At 36.7% G+C, this 23,361-nt stretch overlaps 1 protein-coding gene across 1 annotated transcript; it reads right to left on the bottom strand.

The window, feature by feature from the left end:
• Positions 1 to 1,599: 1,599 nt before the first annotated feature.
• ankrd33bb (ankyrin repeat domain 33Bb) lies at positions 1,600 to 20,663 on the bottom strand. Its single transcript, XM_056466905.1, has 4 exons — positions 20,118 to 20,663; positions 5,889 to 6,018; positions 2,554 to 2,694; positions 1,600 to 2,420 (listed from the first exon to the last, which is right to left on the bottom strand). Exons 1-4 carry the CDS (start codon positions 20,568 to 20,570, stop codon positions 1,600 to 1,602), a joined length of 1,545 nt encoding a protein of 514 aa, XP_056322880.1. The 5' UTR covers positions 20,571 to 20,663.
• Between the last annotated feature and the right edge of the window lie 2,698 nt (positions 20,664 to 23,361).

Below are 23,361 nucleotides of genomic sequence, written 5' to 3'. Positions count from 1 at the left end.
TATGGTGTGGGGCTGTCTTTCAGGGGTTGGGTTTGACCCATTAGTTCCTGTGAAAGAAATAATTAAAGCTTCGGCATACCAACATTTGGGACATTCAATGCTCCCATCTTTGATGGAACAGTTTGGGGATGGCTTCTTCCTGCTCAAACATGACTGCAACAGTGCACAAATCAATGTCCATTAAAAGATGGATGAGTGAGTTTGGTCCTGACCTCACCCTGACAGAATCTTCAACCTTCAGGATGAATTAGAGTGGAGACTGTGAGCCAGGCCTTCTTATCTACATCAGTAGATATCTTTCCATCCAAAGATGCAAATTAAATTTAGCGTAAAACTGGAATATCACAGATAAGACATGCAAATAAAGCAGTGTTTCCATCCAAGTAGTCAAAGAGAACAAAATCATCATTTTCTGATAAACTGGCAGCAAATATAAAAGGTAAAAATGGAATTAACTGCAGTAGGAGAAGCTGCGTCAATCTTTTCTTCATATTAAAAAAATGACTTGCGCCTCAGAAGACAATGCCGACACACAATGAATGTGTGGTAGCGTTTGAAAGACACGGAGCACAGACGCTTTTGACAGTTCGTCACCTTGGAATTATAAGGTTCTATGTGCGTTCTGAGTTTTTTGAGCTTCAACGTTTTTGCATTCCATATAGCAAACAGTATATGTGTAACATTTGTTTTTAAAATAAAAAGTCTTAAAATGTAAACAACTTATAACAAAGTTCCTTAATGTAAATAAGTTGTCATTTAATAAGAACGTCAATAACTCAATTTTGACAAAAATGTCAGAACCTTATAATTCTAAGGTGACGAGTTCTGGAGGTAATTAATAATATAATAACACTAAACCTGAAATGGTTAATGGTTTTAGAATGACCAAAACAACATGTTAGATGCTTTACTATGTGCTCAGCCTGCTGGTTTGTTCATTCACACATTTTTATCATCACATGATCTCTTATAACAAAATCACATGACCTTTTTAATGCGCGTAATTGAATTTGTTCGGTAAAAGTGTTTCTATATCAGTTTATGCGCATCTTTTCATATCGAATAAAAAGTGTGTCCTAATCAGTTACGTGTATTTGTTTTTTATACGCATTTTCAAAACTTATGCACGTCCTGTCATTTCCATCAGCCGGTTTTTTTTATTCGCACGTCCCAAATGCGCATAAAAATAGGTGGATGGAAATGTAGATAGTGTCTGACCTCTCAAATGCACTTGTAAATGATTGGTCAGAAATTCTCCTCCTAAACACACTCCTAAACCTTGTGGAAAACCTTCTCAGAAGAGTTGAAGCTGTTACTGTTGCAAAGGGTTGGCCAACTCCAAATTGAACCCTACCAAATAAGATTGGGATGTCATTAAAATTCTTGTGCATGTAAAAACAAATCTCCCAAAACATTTGGCAATTTAGTTAAATTAGGTTAGATGATTAAAAATGAGTAATCATCATCACTTTAATAAAGTGTATAAGTGAGACTACATTATAGAATTGAGGTGCAAAAGTCCATGGCATTCTAAAAAGTGAGCAGTTCTCACAGCCCTGAAACCAACAGTGGAAAGAACCTAAGGCATCAAAAGCCACTTTACTTTTTCCTCCCAATAGGCAATCTCAACCTTTCCATCTGTTCAGCTTTCTTCTTCTCCTCCTTTAGAGCTTTATACTTCCACTTAGGGATCTGTAGTTGTGCTGAATCTTTTGAACTCCTGCGTGGCGGCCGCTCTGGCATGTGTATTGGAGGAGGAGCTTTACACAGCAAGACTTTAGGCACCACCATCCCAGGACGTACGCTGCTCCTGCGCATCATGTGAAGGGGCAGCAGGCTGTTTCTCCTCAAGGCCACAGTAGAAGCCATTGCGACACTGTGCAGTAACTGTGGCTGCAGACTGGCACGACGTTCCTGCTTTTTGGGCACCAAGAGAACCCTGGAGTTCTGGAAGAGCCTCTTGTAGTTGTTGAGGCGGTCGGGTCCCAGGTTCTTCAGCTCAGCCAGCCGTTGTCTGCGAAGGATATCCTGTACAGCAGGACGCCGTTTTCCTACACACGGGGGGCTACCTGGGCACACAGTGTGACAGGCAGTGGCTATAAGAGGACTGGCCAGGGCTGTGGTCATTCGCACAGTGTAGTCCATGACCCCTTCGTCTACGGGATTGGTCTTCATGCTGATGTTAAACATGTTACAGATACACTCTGAGAACTTCCTCCAGCAGGACTTAGGCTCCTTCGATCGGGCCACCATTTCGCTCAGCATAGGCCACCCCATGTGATAAGAGTCACAGAACTGTTCGGCACACGGTTTATCCATTAGTCTGGAAATCAGTTTGGCAGTCTCGTAGCGGCCTGTAAACAAGGCCCATTCCTGGGGTGTCAGCTTACGGCCAAAGTCTCTTGCATCAATGTCTCCACCTGCACAAAAGAAAGACAAAAGGTTTTGTGGGGGAAAATGAATGCCCACTTGAAGGAACATAAAAGAGGATCATTATGTATGCATGAACTAAATTAGGAATCTGTATTAATGTTTCAGCTGATGATGCTGTACCTGTCATCATGAGATACCGCACACATTCAGCTCGACCCTGCATGGCTGCTTTCATCAGCGCAGTGAAGCCATGGCAGTTCCTACGCTCAGTGTCAATCCCAGGAAAATAGTTTAGCAGGTAGTGTGTAATCATGCTGTGGCCTATAAATCAGAAGGTCGTAAAGAAAACATTTACTTTCAAACTGGCACTCTTATTCAAGGCAGAATTATTTAATACATTCACGAATTTCATGACTTTGGCGTTGATACAATCATGATCTAGAACAAGAGTTAACCTTAGGCCATGTCCACAGGTATCTTTATAAACGTGTTTGGCATGCTGTCCTGGGAAAGAGCCCTGAACTCATAAGATCCTCAAGCCCGGGGCTTCCTACCTTTTTTGCAGGGTGAAAGAGTTTGAGCTCTGGTAGATCTTGAGAACTGCCCTGTTTATTTATGTCTAATGACAAATTAGGGATTGCTATGGACAGATATACTGCTGACCAAGAGTTCATCTATGGTGCCAACTTGGTTTGGTCAATTTACTTATGTTACATGTCTTTGGACGGTAGGAGGAAACCAGAGAACCCAGGGGAAACCCACGCGAGCACAGGGAGAACATGTAAACTCCGCACAGAAATGTCGACTGGTAAAGACTTGAACCAGAGACATTCTTGCTGTGAGTTAACAGTGCCAACGACTGGGCCGCCGTGTGGACCTATCTAGGAAAAAGGAGTAGGTTGGAAGGGAGGGGGTTCTTTAAAGAGCCCCTATAATGGGTTTTTGAAAATGACCTTCCATGTAGTGTGTAACACAGCTCTAAGTGAAGTGAAATATCCAGCTAAGGCTTAAATCTGAAAGTGGACAGTGTTTAAAATTATTGATTTATCTAAAAAAAAATAAAAAGTTAACTCAGTGGTTCGAATGAATCGTCTTGATAACGAATCTTCAGCCGTTTCGGCGTGACGTGGATACAAAACATAAGCCCCAATTGTTGCACATGCAAACTAGGGAACATTTAAACCTGCGGTCCCGCCCACTAAGATAAAGAGGAAGACAAACAGATCCTTAAGTCATGAGCCATGAAGACGCTGTGCTTAGCTTGATATTATTGAAAGTGTGAGGGAAAGTTAGTGTTTTTTTCTCTACCCAAAGATGAAACTGTAAAGAGTCAGTGGTTGAGGTTTATTTTTGCAAAAATACCTCAGCATTATAGCCAAGTCTGTGCTGTTCCCGTCATTTTCCTGACTAGTGCTTTAGCAATCTACACGCTTATAATGGGGGATTTGTTAAAGCCGTTTGTTAAAGAAAGGATCAGAAAAGACTAGTTATGTATGAGACTTTGACAGAGCTCTACAGGAACTTTCAGTAAACAGCTCATGGATTAGTTTCTTCTTCCATTTTGTAATGGACAGACAATACACCAGGGGTGCGGGCAAAATAAGGACAGTTTATTAGGCACAAAGTCAAACAAAGGCAAGCTGGTGTGCAGCACTGAAAAGGCTTACGAAGGCTCATGGTGAGCGCGATGGGAGCCCACAGAGATAGCTTGTCAGAGGGCAGATGAGGAGAGCTGGTGAGCGCTACAACCTTAGCAGACACTTGAGGGTTGGTGATTGTTGGGCAAAGCAGAGTACAGGTAAGCCCTTAGAACATATAACACTTCACGCAAGACAGGACTCAATCAGACTAGACAAACTACTTCTTTTTTTTTTAATTAAATGGCTGCCTCCTTGTATTCATTACCTTGCAAATTATGTATTTAATTGTGTTTTGTTTGTTGATGTAGAAACAACAACTGGCCTAGTAAGGACTTGAACCAGTGACATTCTTGCTGTGAGGCAACAGTGCTAACCACTGTGCTGCCATGCCACCCTATCTAGGAAAAGGGAGGAGGAATTTCAGTTTTCATAAGGTTTGGGTTTCAGTCACTTGTGCAGTCACCTGCGTGTAGGCCAAACCACATAGAAAATTGGGGTCTCAGTTCCTTCAGAGCTGCAGCCTTACAGAGTATAGTTTCAACCCTGCTCCAACACAGCTGTCGTTTTCAAATACACCTGAAGGTATTCATTAGTTTGGTCAGTTGTGTTTAATAATGGTTGAATCTAAATGGATCAAGACTGTGGGCCACTGGGATTAGACTTTGACACATGCTCTACAGCAGTAGTTCTCAATTACGTTCATGGAGCCACCCAACACTGCGTGTCCTCTTAGTCAAACATCAGTTCCCTAGCAGAGACTCCAGGACCTGAAATGGTGCAGTCTAGGGAGAGTTGCAATAAAACTGCTCTACAGTATTAGCGGCCGTTCACGTATCGTGTCTTTAGCATGCGCAAGTTTTTTTTTTTTTTTTTTGTGTGGCTTGCGTGCACAAACAGGAAGCAAAAAAAGGAGTTAAAAACATCAACTTTTCAGAAAGCTGCAAGTACACCATGAGTCATGTGACTAGAACTAACAAATCAGCTTCATACTTGATATGAACGAACACATTTCAGTAAAAACAGTGGACTAATTACCTCAGACAAACATAACGCATACAAACACTGCAGTGCTTTTATCAGAGCTGCAGCAATGGTTTTTGAGTTTGTCGTCCTCAGAGAGAATGGTTGATGGATGCCAAGCACCAACAGAGACGACAGGAGAGCAAGTGCTAAAATTGGTGAGAAAAGTAAAGTGCCATTTGCTTTACACATGTTTTTAGATGCAATTTGTGAACGGCACCTTAAGCTGTCCCTTAAACAGGTCCTTCTGTGGGCTAACTGACACAATGACTGGAGTTACCAAGTAGGAATAGGTTGGAATATTCCAGGATGAAAATGCCAAGATTTATTTCTGATTGTGAAAGAAGGCTCCATTTTCATCTTTGGGATATGTTGGAGTAGACAGTCGACGTCTTGGGGTTAGATAGTGGGGGTGCTTTCATTATCAAGGTATTAGCCAAAAATGAATTCAACTTTTGATGGAAATGAACTGTGACATTGAGGGTTGATGAAATGATGCCATGAATATGGGGTTCAGGTAAATTGATCTTTCACCAAGACTGATGGACTTGATGGACTTCAAGACTGATGGACTCCTGAATTATGACCATGGCAAACATCTTGTAACATAATTGTTTAAAAAGTAAAAAGCTACACACTGTATCAGCTGAAGTTAAAAGAACTGATATAACAGCCAGGAACCTATTAATCATTACAGTAAAGATCCAATCATAGACTCTTTCCTGGTTAATACCAGGCCAGGCAATGTATATGCTCATATATATACTAGAGCAGTCAAATAAAGGCCCATTGGGATATATTGGGGGTTATTGGTTACAATCGTATTGCCTTTAATAGCTGATTTGCCTCACTTACCTGCTTGTGCAGCATTAATGAGAGCTGTATTCCCTTCATTATCCTGCCAATTCACGTCCACATGTGGGCACTGGGACAGTGCAATGACCACATCCACGTAGCCCTGGTAACATGCCACTATCAGACCCGTCTGTTAAGCAGAGAGGAAAAATATGAGCCATCTCAGGAGTCGTTTACTTAAATGTCCATCATTACTGAAAAAGAAGGTGTTTAGCGTGCAAACTGCAGAGGCACTGAAGCGCTTGAACCCTGCTATAGAGCAGTTCATTCAAGGCTAGAGATTGTTGGATGGTGAGATTCTACATAGATCCCAGGAGAGACTCTTCGGTCAGAAGCATATTGCTTTGGTGGTCTCACTGATGAGGTCGATAAACTCATGATCATCAGAATAAATTGGTGTCAACTGGTGTTTTGCAGAAGCATAATTAGATTGGCAAGCATATCATATAGTTAGATCAGTCAGTATTGCTGCACATTTCTATGAAAGGATCATTCATGTGCTTTTCTGTGCCCAAATGAGAGTGAAAAACAATGTGTCAAAGTGCAAATACACCATCAAATTGGTAAGGGCTGTTTACACTATAGCTACAGAAAAAAAAAAGACCCATTTACAACAAGAATAACAACCAGAAACATAACTAGAACACCAGCTATTTTAGCGTACGCACACGTTTATAGTCTGCGCATTAAAGGCTAACAGATGGAACAGAAAAAGCATACAAACAATTATTACAAATCATTAAAACCCTCAGAGCTCACAACAGGTCTGTCTTTAAATGGTAAAAATCAATGCGTTTACTGAGAAAATGAAAGGAGTTTCACTTTTGAAACGTGGCTGTTAGATTCTACGGTTAAACAATCAAATAAGCCATTGTTTATTTGAATCACTGTTTATGTTGTGGTTAATTACTTGTATTGAACTTTTTATTAAGCACATTTGTAACAGATCAGAGGGAAGACAAAGGTGAATTCACAGAAAGAATTATTTTTTTAATCATAACTTAAGCAAACAGAGTAAAGGACGTTGCTCAGAACAGAAACATAAATCAATACTAACGTAACAGAAGAAAACCAAAGAAACAGAACTTAACTTCAGGTGCCAACAAACATTATGGCGATGATTGCAAACACAGTTCAGGAACTAAAGAACAAAAAAAATACAATAACTAGTAAGGAATTCTGAGGTGGGAAATAAATGAGTCCAGGGCTGCGTCTGAAACCGCCTACTACTCAGTAGGTACTGCATTTGAATTTAAACGTACTACTCGGCCATTAGAAAAGTTCGTTCTATACAGTATGAATGTGAAAAGTATGAATGGAATTCAGACGTACTACATCCGACATTTTGTCATGGTCACGTGACATACCTGCGTCAGTTGCGTCGCTTTGCTCCCATTCATGAATTCGCTCACAGGGCATCATGGGATAGCGCAGCATGCATGGAATGCACACTCCAGAATCTCGCCGGAAGTAGTAAGTCATCCGGGTACTTCTCACATACTGATTTTCATATTCTATGAATTCGGACATACTACTCGGCTCGCATACTGATTTTAGCGTACTGTATAGTATAGAAGTATGCGGTTTCGGACGCAGCCCAGGTTCTCACAAGTAGACAAGACAGTAAATGTTTGAATGTCCCAGGCTTATATAGCATGAGTGGGGTGATGAGCGGCAGGTGAAGGTGATTAGAATTCTGGTGATTGGGGCCGTACAGGTGCAGTGAATGAATCTGACAGCCGGATGGATTCCAGACAGTATTGAACAAGGAAGAAATGAACACATTAGAACTCTAATGCTGCATCCCAATTCGCATACTATCCGTCCTAAATAGTATTTGAAAGTAGAATTAGTATGTCCCAAATTGTAGTATGTTGAAAAGAGTATGCCAAAGGTTCCCATATGGTTTACTATTTCCGGTAAAAACTCGAAGTGTAGAAGCATCCATACTCTAACCGCTGATATTGCCCACAATACATTGCGCATAGGACGTGAATTCGATTCAGAACTACAAACGCGGGTGAAAAGTGTAAATAAACTACAAACATGATGGATGCGCGAGACCAACCGTCAAGTAGAGAAGCTTTGGTAAAGATGTTTGTATGACTGTAAATTAAAATCTAGCCCACTGGAACATGTTTTAATCATGCTTTGTGTGTTATATTTCATCTGCAACAACAATACTGAACTTACATAATGACGTGTTTGGACATTAACGTCTGAATGCAGAATTATCCAAACACCTGAGGAGATTTCTCTGCATGAAAGACTCGTGAAGGGGAGATTAACCTGCTGCTGCTGCTGCTGCTGCTGCTTCTCCAATAAGGTACAAAATTAAACATAAAAAGAAATGTGGATGATGTGTTGATGATTGACAGGGCTCGTTACCAAGCAACACAATGATCTGTTATGTATGTAGTATAAGTAGTATGTCCCAAAAGCTTGCATACTCTTCTGTTACACACTCAAAAGTGTGTACTTTTACTTCACAAAAAAGTACATAGTTTTAGGGTGTAGTATAAGTATGCGAATTCAGATGCAGCATAAATAACAATCACTTAAATCTGCAATAAAATGAAATATTATTTGTAAAGTCTAATAGATAAATTAAATAACCTGTACATCTGAATACACACAGACAAACACAACGCAGACATGCTGTGTACTAAATGCTGTACCATACTCAAAATCACAAACAATTCAGCTAAACTAAAAGACACTAATGAGCATGGAGAACTAGAAAATAAAAACAAATGTGTGAGGTCAAAGGCAATTGGTGTAGCATCTCCCTTTTCTTGTGCGTCTCCAGATTGTGAGTGATTATAGTGCACTACAGGCAGATGGTAAGCCCCATAAAGACTATTAGCTAAGATTTAGTATGGAGTTCCCTCTGGGCTCAGAGCACTTGTCTGCTGGCATTTACGGTGCTAAGCTCTAGAATATCAAGAAGCAGAGTGATTATTGCTAGAATGAAACTGATGTGCTGCTCAAGAAAAAAAAAGTAAAACTTCTTGTCTGCATCTCTTTCAGTTAACTAGGCTTTTTTGTATTTATTTATTCTTTGAAGAAAACACATTTAGCCTACTGTCCTGCTTTTAATGATTCCAGAAGACTTTTTTATGAAATGAACTCTCTTATGGACATTTTTAGCAAAGTGACACCAGGACAAATTTGAGAATTTTTATCACGTATTAGCTCTAAAAATCTTTATTTAATTCATGTATTCATTTGTTTGTTGATTTTTAATTGTATATTTATTATTGAAATGTTCTTGCCATAAAAATAGCTTTGGCTGTTGACATGGCATTAAATAAAAATACATTACATTTCATTTATTCTTTGAAGAGTAGAATGGAAGTTAAGAATGACATTTTTTCCAAAATTGTGACATACATTCAACTTAAACTGTACTGAAATGAGGCATCAATTATAATAACGAGCACTATTATGAAGAGAACATTTTGATTTCATTAAAACCTTAAATATCTTTAATATATGCACTGTAAAACCTAATAGTGAAAATCAGTAAATGAAATAAGTTAGTTTAACTTATAATGTTTTAAAAAGTTGCTTTGACTCAGTTAAAATAGTTATGGTAACCTATAAACAGATTATAATAAGCAGAACTCAAATGGAATGAGTTAATGAATTAATTATATATTTTGTGTTAACTCTGATACTAGCAATACCAAGCCATTTGAGTATATTTGTTGGGACTTAATTCGTTTAAGTTAAATTAACTCATAGCCATCTGTTAACTGAATATAAAATGTTTAAGTTACTAGTGTTTGACGATGTCAACACAAATATTTGTATATGACTCAATATATATGCGGCAAACCATTTCAATTTTGAAACAAATAGGTTCGAATACTGTAAACTTCTATAAATGTAAGTTTACAGTATTCAAACCTATTTGTTTTGAAATTTAAATGGTTTGTCGCAATCAATTTCCTCAAACTGTTTGAGTTAACTTATCGGGTTTTACAGTGTGGAAATATATACTAATCACATATATGACACACAAGTTCACATTTGGATTTCACACATATAAGTACACATATTTCAAAATATAGCAAAAAGGGCTGTTTACAAATATTTTTCATTCATTGGAATTATAAATATGAACATATTTATTAAATTATATTAGCTTTATTAATGAACACATAGAGTTAAAGTCAGGATTATTCACCCTCCTGTAAATTATTTTTCAAATATGTCCCAAGTACTATTTAAGGTAGGGAAGAAATATGTTTTCAACATAACAGGTAACTCATTTCTTTTATCAAAATTATGAGAGTACCAAAAACCTTTTCTAGTTATTTAGCAAGATATGGTAACACTTTATTTTGATGGTCCATTTGAGTATCAGTAGACTGTCTGCTTAATATCTGTTAATACTGCTCCTTCAACAGACATTTTACTGACTATAAGAAACTTTGCAAGTACATGTCAACCTACACTAACCCTAACCCCAACCTAACGGTCTACTTTTAATCTAATGAGAATTAGTTGGCATGTAGATGCAATGTAACTTGTCAACAAACGACCATCAAAAATAAAGTGTGACTCTAAGATAGTATTCAGCTTAAATGAAATTTAAAGGCTTAACTAAACTAGGTTATTATAACAATTAATCAAGCTATGCAAGTGGTTGGATAACAGTGGTTTATTATGTAGCCAATTGGAAAAAACAATCTTAAAGGGGCTAATAATATTGACCATAAAATTTGTTTTTAAACCAGTTTTTATCGTAGCCAAACTAAATAAAAAAGACTTCCTCGAGAAGAAAAAAGTATTCTAGGCAATATTATAAAAATTTCTTTGCTCTGTTAAACAGCACTTAAAAAATCTCAGACAGGCTAATAATTCTGACAAACTCTATATAAAATCATAGCTAATGTATTTTAACATATTTGTATATATGTGTAATTGGTTAAAAAAAATTTATTTAAACAGCCATTTTTACAATAACTTTAAATATACAGTGGGTACGGAAAGTATTCAGACCCCTTAAATGTTTCACTCTATGTTATATTGCAGCCATTTGCTAAAATCATTTAAGACCATGTCATATTTCAGTTTTTCTTTTTTAATAAATCTGCAAAAATGTCAACAATTCTGTGTTTTTCTGTCAATATGGGGTGCTGTGTGTACATCATTGAGGAAAAAATTAACTTAAATGTTTTTAGCAAACGGCTACAATATCCCAGAGTGAAAATTTTAAGTGGGCCTGAACACTTTCTGTACCCACTGTATGTGAAATCCATTTATGAATATCTGCAACATTTACATATTTTGCACATATGAGATTTCTATATGGTAATCTTAAATGTATTACATGAGCTGTATCATGTAGCAGTGATACAGATTAGATGTAGCAGTGATAGATCCTAGTGACGCTAAGATCACATGAGGTTACACAGCACAGTATTACAGGGAAGTGAAATGTCACGCTGTCGTAAGATGATTGTAAAGGAAAGCTTCTCTAACGTCCTAAAGCTCTCTCCCCGTCACAGGATCAACAGAAGTTCAGCAGTGAAGGTGAATGCAAACTCCAAGGTCAAATCTAATACTTTAAACTGTGAGATGTGCATGCCTAAAGGCAAACCCCGATATTTTTCTGGTTTCATTTTCAGCACTGCAAACAGGTTGAATGTCTCTGTGACAGATAAACAGGGTCATTAAATAGGAGTGCTTAATGGTGCAGTTTATCTGTGCTGCACATATAATTTCCCCTGTGCTAATGGTAGTAGAATAAAGATTTGTATTAAACAAACGATCGGCCCTGTGTTAGTTAAGAGACATTTACATGCAAATGGGTTGTAGAGTCTTAAAGGAGGACTACATGTCTTTTACTGCTGAAAGCCTGCTGGTCTGAAGAACACAAGAGCCTTTTCTGTGTTTGTGTGAGGAACTGTTCTGTCTTGTTTTGTCATATATGCAAAACATACAGTCCTAGACAGAGAATAATTCAACAATGATGAATGGACAAAGGGACAGTTCAGTCAAAAATGTTCATTTCTTTACACTCAGTTAGTTCTAAATTTGAACCAAAACAAAATATTCTGAGAAATGTTGGAAACCAGCAGTCATTGGCATCCATAGTCAGAACAAAATACTATGGAATATAATAGCAGTTGCTTTTGAACATTCTTCAAAATTTCTTCTATAGTGTTCAACAGAATAAGGAATTGAGTATGGTGAGTAAATCATGACAGTATTAGATTTTTTGGTGAACTGTCACTTTAAGGCCCCGTTTGAGTTTTAAAACGGCTCTTTAGAATGAAAACGACCCGCATTCACACTGGCGTTGGTCAAACCCTCTGGTGAAGTGTGGACGGATACCATAATCGTAGCAAATTGATGTGTTTTAAAATGAAATGTATTAGTGTAAACGGGGCCTAAGAAACATGTTTATGAAAGGGCCATGAAACCAGCAGGGTGTTTTCACACCTCCAGCTTTGTTTAGGTGTAGAGTGTCGAGTAGCGAAGGGTTTGCATGAAAAGGGGAGTTCATTCCATGCACAACAGCTGATTTGCACGCCCGGAAACACAAACACAGATTCAGGAGAGATAGACAGTGATTCTGAGAGCAGCATTTACAGCGGATCTGAGAATGCTATCTAACTTTGCCATCTGAAATGTTGTAGTGATATTACTATAAACCTAGTAACTTCATTCATTTTGACTTAGATATGTCTTTAAAACTGAAAGAGTACTGTTGACAATACAGGGCTCGAAATTAACATTTTTGCTAAAAAACATGTTAATGTTAAACTTAAAAAACTTTTGCTGCACCAGCCAAAATTTAGTCACACCCAGAAAAATTATAAAAACTGTTACTACAAGTTTTATATTAACAGGTTAACATTTATTAACATTTGAAATCAACACTAATCAAAACTAAAAAAAAAAATCTGCATGTGCCCACCGGCTCTGCACATGAATTCACTGCGTGATGTGAATGAGATGAACTGAGTTAACGATAATAACTGTGATGTGTTCTCACAGGTGGTGTCTGATATTAACCAGATGATATTGACAAAGAACTTTTTATTTGCATATGTCGTCTTAAGGCTGGTTCATACTTCCATTTTAAGCGCACATGTATGCTCTGGCGCAGCCTGCACGTGGCCGCATAGCTCTCGCCATGGCCGTTGCCAACGCTGATGCGCACCTTTCAAAAAATGTAACTACACGTAACAATGACGCGTAGTGCAAGCTCTGTGATTGGTCAGCTTGGTAGCCCTGACAAGTGTGGGTGGAACTGAGAGCCGTGCGAACCCATTGGAGCGAGTGTTCTTCAAGTGTCGATTCCCATGAAGGAGGTCAATATGGATAGTTTTGTTTGGTGTTTACCTTATGATTAAAGTAGTTAGTGTTTCACACTTTAACAACTCTCATCACTTTGATGTCAAAATGACATAAATTTGATGTCTATCATTGGCATCAAAATCAATTACAGTTTATTATAATAGCTTTTGTGTCACTATTTTGGAAGTCAAAAGTGCATCAATGTGTGGATGTCAAATGAACGTCAAGGTTTTAACATCATAAAATGCAAATTGATTTAAAGTTTTTTTTGCCATCAAGAAGCCCGCTGGGAAATTAAATGTTTGTGCTAGGCTGTAAAGTGCACACGAGTATCTTTTTTCAATATAGACATGATCTCACTGACTGCTGAGGCACAAAAGAACAGGCAATAGGTGATGCTTCATTTATTAAAGGCTCTATTTTCAGTCAGACAGACGCGTTTAGCAGCAGTCAATGCAATTTGAGTTCAAATGATTCATTGGGGAAGGAAGTCATCTCAATTCTCACAAATAATTTGGCATGACAATGGGTGGCAGATTCAAATTTAACCTTCTATGGCCTACAGCCAGATTTCTTTACACTTACATTATAAGTTCTGAGCTTAATGGACAAATTAGGATTTCTCTCCTCATATGACATGCTGAAAAATCCTTGTCTTGGCAGAGTCCTGCAGTATTTTGATGTCTTCAGGAGCCTTTTAAAAGCTCAAGAATGATTACGATCTGATTGGGCTGCACCAAAATCCCATCTGTTCCAGAGCTTAGCTGGATAGGTGCACACCCATGAGATTCAGCTGTAGATCATAGTGTCGTAACACTTCTGGACGTCGAGACAAAGATTTGACTTAAAGGAACACTCCACCTTTTTAGGAATAGGCTCATTTTGCTAGTCACCTATGGTTAATCAGTTGCAAAACATATCTGTTAATTAACAGTTTCTGTGGTTTGAGATTCACAAGTGTTTTTCATTTATTTCCGGTTATGAATTGTATTTTGGGATGCTGATCTCTGCTCTGTCGACTTTTAATGTTGAAAAATCAACATTTTAACATTTTTGCCATTTTAGTAGTATAATATAATGTATAAGATCGAATATAGAGAGAAATAAGTCTGTAAAATAACAGAAAATGCACAGGCAGTTTATTACAAGGTTTTTGTACTGTAATATACAACACCAACCCAGACAATAGATCACTTTAAACTATTAAAAATGTTAATAAAAGTCACTTCATAATAAAAGACACTTCATAAGTCAAACTTTTCGAGGTTAAAAGTTGTTGGAGGAAAGATAAAGAAGCATAAATAAACAGGGAAAATAAAATAAATAAATAAAAACATGAATCGCAAATACCGGAAAACTGCAAATTTACAGATATTTTTTTATCGGTGTAAATAAAATTTTTTAGGGGATTTTCACCTTTTATTAGACAGGACAGTGGTTATGAGGAGCAGAAAGAGGGTAATGATCAATAAAGGACCTCAAGCCAGGAATCAAACTTGGGTCACCGTGAGTGCTATATGTCAGCACACTTTACCACTAAATTGGATTATAAAACCTGCATAAAAACCTTCCTAAAAGTGAACGTACACTAGAATAAATAAAAACATTTTTATTAATGTTTATGGCTCACATTTATTAAAATTGAAAGTGTCTCAATTCAGTCAGTATTTAAGGTAAATATGTTTACTTACAGCTGTGCACATTCTCTCGTCAAGTTTGGTTTTTTATATAAATCACACATTTTGTGTGGGTAGTGACAAAACTAACACTCAGATTTTCTATTTTTGGATCATTCTCTGCTAGAAAATCAAAGTATATCAGTAGTTTTTGAAATACTCAGAACAGACCATCTGGCACCAACAACCATGCCACATTCAAAGTAACTTTAATGACATTTCTTTCCCGTTCGGGTGCTCGATTGGAACTTCAGCAGATCATTTTGACCACATTCACTTGCCCAAATGCACGGAGCTGCTGCTTTGTGATTGGCTGAATAGATATTTGCATTAACAAGCAGTTGAAGAAGTGTGATGTTTTCTGTTTTAGTGCTACAGGTTATTATTATTATTTTTATTATTTCATGCCACAGATCCCCAAATGTCACAATGCCTTTCTAAAATATAAAAATGTTATATACATGTGTATAATGTATTCAATTAAAAATACATTATAAATTTTTTTTATTTGAACTATAATTAATTTGATGATTACATTAAGAGAATAAGGGCTTTCCCATATATTGTCAAATTCAACATATTTTATGGTTTCTGCCTGAAATGATTAAGTTGAATCACGTTAACGACCTTAAAGGGATAGTTCACCCAAAACTGAATTTCCGCCATCATTTATTCATCCTCACTTGTTGCAAACATGTTTGTTTGTTTTTGTTGTTGTTCTGTTGAACACAAAATAAATTATTTTGAAGAATGTTGTAAACCTGTGATCATTATATTTCATAGTATTTGTTATTCATGCTATGCATGCCAATGGTTACAGGTTCCCAATATTCTTTATCTTTTTTTATGTTCAACTCAAAAAAAAACTGGTTTGGAACAAGTCAAGGATGAGTAAATGAGAATTTTTCATTTTTTTATGCAAACTATCATTTTAAGCATCATGAATAAGTCTTTTGTCTTTGAATAAGTTAAAGTAACATCAAAACATATATTGTCATGACTTAATATTGATCATATCAGTTTTCCCACACAGTTTACACTTTTTTTTCCATTGAGCCCTTGGCACCCCCTGAACATCAGTATTTAAACTGCTGGACTTCCATTTACATATATTGAATATGTAGTGGGTGTCAAGTCAATGAAGACATCACCGCAAACTAATATATATATATAGAGAGAGTCAATACAAATTCTCTCTGTCAAGAAGGCACATATTTTGCTTACAGCTGGCATTTAAGCCAGATTTATTTCCTTATAGATTCTGTTTTGTATATGTCATATTTATGTACGGATGAAAGTCTCCGGCTCACTGTCGATATTTCTGGAGGAAGGAGACTCTGTCAGCACATGAGCTGATTCCCTGAGGAGCCCTGTGTGGATCATGCATGCTTAAAGACTCTTTGATATGATAATAGCTTTGCATAAACATGACACTGTTATCACCCACATTGTCATAATTATAAGCTTCTCAGGGCTAAGGGAGTGAAAGGACTTCTCTCAGCCAAGAACGCTATTCTTTTAACAAATGGTTTTACTGAATGGATCCTGGAAAATAATGTGTTCATTATTCTAATGTTCAGAAAACTCAAAGCTAAGATCATAACGATTGGGGGTTTTCTACACTGCATGAGTTTCTTACTGCAACTGAATCTTTATGACTGATGTTTCAACCCCCTGTGCTGCTAAATATTAAAAAGAGAACAAAGTTAAACTAGATCTTTTTACCACTTAGATGTATTCAGACCTGTCGTATATGAGCTTTACTTTTATCTTAAATTCTCTTGAAACTCTTGTAGCAAATAGTAAAAGATTAAGCTATATGTAGTTCAACTTTATTAAAAACTGTAAACACTGAGGCACTTTTCAAAATATTATTTATATTAGTAACCAGCAACACAGATTCAACCAATGGTACAAGTTTTGGGGTGGGACTTTCTGTATTTTGACCAATGTAAGGACTGAGACGAGGGTTGCCAAGTTTTCCCTTGGAATTTGGCTACTTAAAACCGCTTGACGCAGGTTGCTTTTTAAATTTCACAGGTTTGACATTGTACCAGTTATATTTATATGGTTGTGTTGAAGTTTTATCCTCCTAATGATGAAAAACTGTGCTAGGATGAAGAAAGCACAATATTGTGAGTAGAAATGGTGTGTGCGTCTGTTTTCAGTTCTATGAAAACAAATTTGAAGAAATCCGATTTGGGTTTTTGTTCAGGTATTTTCACATGTAGTTTGAGCAAACCCTGAGTGCTAAAGCTCATAAAGGTGGGTTGGTTTTGAGCAGGTTTTGTCATCATGCTAACTACATGACTAACCTGCTCCAACCTGCTTCTGCTCTGGGCAAACCCAAACTGCACCAATCAGCTGTGAGAAAAATGACATATATAAAGACACTCTAAATGCTTAAATATAGTTTTAAACAGTTTTTAAGCATTATTAAAATTGCATTCATTTGTGTTGATATGATGTATATATATATATATCTTGGTTTCCTTAAACTTGCAGCATCAGTGTTATTTCTGACTTGTAAATATGTTTAAATTCATTATATTTCTGATAATGACATCTCTTAATCCCTATGAAATCAAAACTAACCATATGATTTTGTTAGCTCACATTGCTAGTTTTATGGTGAACAATTCATCTGTGCATGTCATTTAGAAAAAAAAATATATTTTGCCTTTGTAATATTGAAATCTGAAAATGCACTTCCTGTTTTTTTCCCAGTTTATTTGTCAAATTATGTATATCGTAAGTATTGGGCGTGACTAACACATTTAACCACACCCCTCTAACTGTCAGTTTTGACAACAAACAGAAATGGTGAGATGAGGTGTCTGTTAGGTTGTAATAACTCTCCTCAAACCCTTTTCCCAATCTTCCTGAACTTCCATTCAACTCACAGTAAAAAAAACAAGCCTCGCCCCCTGTTTCCTCAATTGACATTAAGTTTCTCTAGCACAGTGGTTCCTAAAGTTGGGGTCGGACCCCCTGGGGGGTCACGAGACAATGAGGGGGGTCTCTTGGTGATTTTCAAAAATATCATATATATTATTAAACTAGAATTGCCATATTTTATCCACAACCTGCAGAAGATAAAATAGTTGTTAATAGTTACATAAAAACAACATAAAAACAATCCACCTTTCAATTCTTTTTCCACTGGATTGTGACTCCTGGGGTTATTACGTTAGATTGATCTATATAGGTGTGTGAAATGTTTGTATATTTATAACCACCTCTGAGGATAGCGGAAGCCGCAAGTCACTGGAACGGTTATTTCGGGGGTCGCAAGCTGAAAAATTTGGGAACCCCTGCTCTAGGAACTGCGTCACAATACGGAAAAAAAAAGCTTCTGGTTTATGTGGATTTTAAAGGTGACATCGATTTAAATGTTCACTTTTGTAGATCTGTTTGTATTTAGTTAGGTTCCTGTTCAAAAGAAAAGAGCTTCAGTTCACTGGTGTTTAGGATCAGATCCTCATCTTTCATGTGCAGAGCTGTGTTTGTTGATTTCCACAAAAACCAGCTCAGAAACTGCAGTTGACCATGTGTTAAATACACCAGTGTTGCTTTTCATATATAGAGATGTTTGTTTGAATACATTTTATTTTGATAATGGAGGGCTGCAATGTCAGGAATGGATAAATTATGTGATGATTGTCATTGTACGACTTAAGGCCGGCTCACACTGTACTTTTTTTTTTGTATAATTCTGAACGATTGTAGCATGTCAGACTGCACAAACATGGCTATCATGTCACACTGTAAGATCTCAGCTGTCATAAAATCAGATTGAACGACAATAAAACGTGCCAAACACGAAAGAAAACTTTGATGTCATCCATCATCCATCCGTCCCGTGTTTTAAAATGATTCCTCACAGCAAATGTAAACAATCTGTACATACAAAACCAAAATTTTGCTTATGGCGTGTCTCAGTTGCGACATCAGATTCGGCACTCCTATTGGTTTTTGGATTGATGCTCATCGCAGCTGTTGACACACAGCAGGAAAGTGTCTGAAATCTTCTAACACTGCCAGAACTTCCTCGGAGGTCAAATCTGATCACAACGGGCACTAAGCGGCAGTCTGTGAATATGTCAAACCAACGATCAAAGATCACTGATTTTAGCATAGGATTTCAGGAATCTTTTTGGATTTCCTAAATTTGTCTCAGATGACAAAATCGTGGCTGAAATCTCAGTGTGAGCAGTGCTTAAGACAGCCTGACACAATCTTACATTCTGTCATTAGAAACAGCTTCAATTACTTCTTTATGTCAGTCAAACAGACAATACTCAGCAGAAGTTTGAGGCTTTGTTAAGCATTGTGTTTACTGCACTGATTTCAGTCCTCAAGAATGGATCAGTATGCTAAAACACAGCCATGATCTCAGACAGGGGCTGGGGAGCAGCAGCTCATTTATATTTAAATTGATATAAAGCAAAACAGCTCACTTTGAACTGAGGTGTTTTTGAAAAACAGGGTGTTTATTTACACGACAGTTGAGAAATTTAATCAAAGTAAGTCTTAGACGTTTCATTAAGAGCCTAAGAATCATATCAACTTGTGTAAAACGGGTATCCAATGTCACCTTTCATCTTTAATAGAGAAGAGAATTATTGACTCTCTCATAAAAAATGAATCAAACTGATAACAGCTGTTTGCAGATGTCACACTTTCAGGTGCATGCAGTCCAGAGCTGATCACAAACTATGGATTAAACCCTGAGCTAACAGAGAACATTTATATCAAGTGTTGTGAAACCACTTAACCTGATCTTAACCAGTTTGGATTTGACAACACAAAACTTACTCTGAAAGTTTTCAGGACTCTCCAGGATTCTTACTAAATATTAACTAAAAAATGTATATGTAATTTTAAAAAGAAAGTTAATTTATAATTTAATTAAAATTTTAAATCTGTAACGCCATCCCAGTTGGTAAGATTTGCTGTCATTTTTATAATAAAATAATCTTTATAACTATATACAGTGATTTTCATAGAAGAAACTGTTTATAATCTATATCTATAATCTATAATCTATACATTGATGTAAAATATATATTTTTATTATTAATAAGTATATATATTTACATTTTTTATTTTATTAGTCTTGTTTTTGTTGTGAAAAACTTGGCAACCCTGAGTGAGAATATTTAGGGTACCTGTTTGAAAACAGTCCTATTTATCATTCAGTTCATTGGCATTTACACATTCACACAAAACTTACTCTGTTATTTTTGTCCACTTCTCGCACCTCCTCCTCTGTCACACCTTGTCTTATCATGATCTTGACGATGATGACGTTGTTGCTGCAGCATGCTTTGAAAAAGCTGACTGGCTCTGGGCTCTCAGGACTCGGGCATTTCTCGAAGCTGAGCGAATCATCAGGTGGGTAGAAGGAGTCTTCCGATGCGATGGTTCTGCTATCTGGTAGTTTTGAAAAGTCCAACTCCTCAAACTCTTGGTAGACATCATCGTCGTCATCATCATCATCATAAAAATGGTGGTCTTCATCATCATCTGCATAGTAAGAGTCCTCGTTTGGCTCTACAACAGTGGAGCTCTGTATGGAGGACTCCTCATTAGTCCAGCCTCTTGCTTGGTTGTCCCCAGTGTCATGTTTGTGAACCTTGACCAGAACTACACCTCCTGCAACACCATTCTCAGTTATTAGCACCATTTAACAATCCGACAGGTGCAACACAAAAGCAAAAATCTTCCAGCATCCAGAATGAAACTGTCACATAATGAATATTAATCCTCAAATCCACTTCTTGACCTGATTAACTGTATTACATGAAGAAAACCTGTGGAAACAAGTTAAACCAGAGTCATCTTCTCCAGATCACATCCTCTGCTCTTCAAGAGCAAGTCTAGCTTTGGTTTTTGGTTATCATATACATACCCTTGTTTTATTTCCACCTAAATTATCCCATGATTCCTGACTTGACTTGCTCTGTGATCCAGTTCGAGTCTTGTTGGAGAATTCACCAATAGTTCATAGGATTCAAAAGGACTTCCATCGGAAAATGCTCTGACTGGCATGGTTACTGTTTGGAGAGAAGCCTCCTAATCCCCTTAGTCTCTTTCTGTCTCTATTCCTCCCTCCCCTTTCACAGTTACATGTGCCGAACAGTAATCTTACTGTCTGAGGAATCAATGCAGAATCATTTCTTCTACGAAGCGTTGCAACAAATTTGCATTCAGGAATGATGAGCATGGCAGCACCAACCACTGCTGATGTCTGTTTATGCGATAGGAACTTCAGACTAGCACTGTGATGTACTATTATTATTCTCTATGTGTCTATTTTTAGCCAACTTTGATACTCACAAGCACATCCACTGTGTCTTTCCACACTTTGATAGTCTGTTTTGACTGTGATCTACCATTGGCTCCACAAGCCTCCTCGCCGGATTAGTGGAAGGTTAATTGGATGCAGCAGAAATAACATGCTGTTGTGGATAAGCTGTTCTTTCATTTGTGTCCTAAACAACGATAACAAACACAATCTACACACACTGCCACTTTTAATGTTTTGGCCACACAATAACTGCCGCTTTCAAACTACAATCCTTGGATTATGTGGTTTTGGGACGATGTACTGTATAAAGGCATGTTTTGTGTTGACGTTTCTGGTCAAAATACATCAGAAACAGCACATCCTAGAGGCTGTTTGGAGTAAATTATAAAAAAAATGATCAACTTCAGTATTTAGTATAAAATTACAATTAAATAAGCCTCTTTTTTTATTTTGAGTTTCTAATTTAGTTTACCTTTGTCATTTTGTTATGAGCTTTTGTTGCTTTTATTATAGACTTTAGTGGAAAATGTTCGTATATTTAGCTTTTGTTTATTAGTTGGCCAGGCTACATCACTAATCTTTCAGTATTTTGAATTTCACAGGGTTTCTGTAGGTTTCATTGTCAAATTTAAGACCCTTTTAAGACCATTATTAATGAAATTTTTGACTTATACAGGGCTAAACACTAATGATTATTTCTAATGTCCTAAAAAACAAAACATTTCGTAAAAAAAAGAAAAAGAAACAAATGTAATTATTTCTTAATGACACTTTAGTGTCAAAACAAGATTATTGTAGTTGTATACACTTTTTTCACCATAAAATTTCTTTTTTTATCTTTTTTTTTTTGACAAGCTTAAAGTTGTTAAAAGTATATTTATTGTGGAGGCAATTACATAAATAATCAAAAATATATATTTGTTGGCTTTTGGTCCAAATTGATGGAGTGTAACTTCTATTCAACCTAATGCATTTCTGTTATAAAACTTTAAGTTTCATGCCTATTTATAAATATGTCTACTGCCCCTTCTGTAAATAGTTTTTGCATGAATGGAAGATACTGTAAAGGAATATATTGCTCCGTTATTATCATGGGGAACTGTGTAATTGTTTTTTGTTTTCTTTTCCTGATTTTATTAAGATGGATTGCTGGTGATTGGATGGATGTCGGCCCGATTGGGTATACATACTGTAACTTTACTTGGACAGAAGAAAATGAAGGTTTTCCAATATTTACGTCTTTAAAACGATTTAAGACACACAACACAATATTTATGTGCATTTAAGACTTTTTAAGGCCTAAAACTTTGTTTTTGAAATTTAAGACATTTTAAGATTTTTAAGACCCCGCAGACACCCTGATTTCAGGATTAATTTTGTCATAAATGCTGATTAAATCTGTACATTCTAACAACACTGTATGAGGCATATTACAGTTTTTCTCAGTCACTTTGGTACATTTCTCAGATCAGAATTGAAATACTCAAAACTACCTGTTAATCTTCAGATCATTGTGTGCAGTTTCTAATTCCTTTGAACAAGTCTCAAATGCTTTTGTACATCCATGCAAATGATTTTGTGCAATTCGCTGATGTTTCCGTATCAATCGATTATGTCATGTTGGTCAAAATGTATTATTTTGGTCTCTGTTGAATACTCTCACCCCCCACAACATTTAATCATTTGTTCATGGCTTAAGTCTTTACATGCAAAACGGCCGAACAAGTTGTCAATATTTTGTCATAACGCATTTATCTTTACTTTACCATTGGGCTTTTGTTTCTAAATCTGTCTACAATTGGTAAATTCCTCCCAGGTGAATCTTGACTTCTAATGAAGGTCCATCTGAAAGGAGATGGTCCTATGTTCACATATCTACTTGTTTTTTCTTTGTGCTACGCAGTGCTATCTTTTCCTTTCTGTGTCAACAAGATCTGTCAACAAATTACAAAAATATTCCCTAAAAAAAAAAAATATATATATATATATATATATATATATATATATATTGTTACGTTTCACGTATGTTTTGTTTGTTCTGTTTTGCGTGCTCTTCTTTCTCTTCCGCTGTGTGTCATGTGCTGGTTCTAGGTGTGCAACCATTGGTCCAAGGAGCTGTCAATCACCATCGACACGCCAATCAGAACCGGGTCCGCTCCGTATAAAA

The sequence above is a fragment of the Danio aesculapii genome, chromosome 2, assembly GCF_903798145.1.
Source record: "Danio aesculapii chromosome 2, fDanAes4.1, whole genome shotgun sequence".
Taxonomy (NCBI): Eukaryota; Metazoa; Chordata; class Actinopteri; order Cypriniformes; family Danionidae; genus Danio; species Danio aesculapii.
Note: the sequence above shows the minus strand (reverse complement) of the source record. Positions and strands in the feature narration are given on the sequence as shown.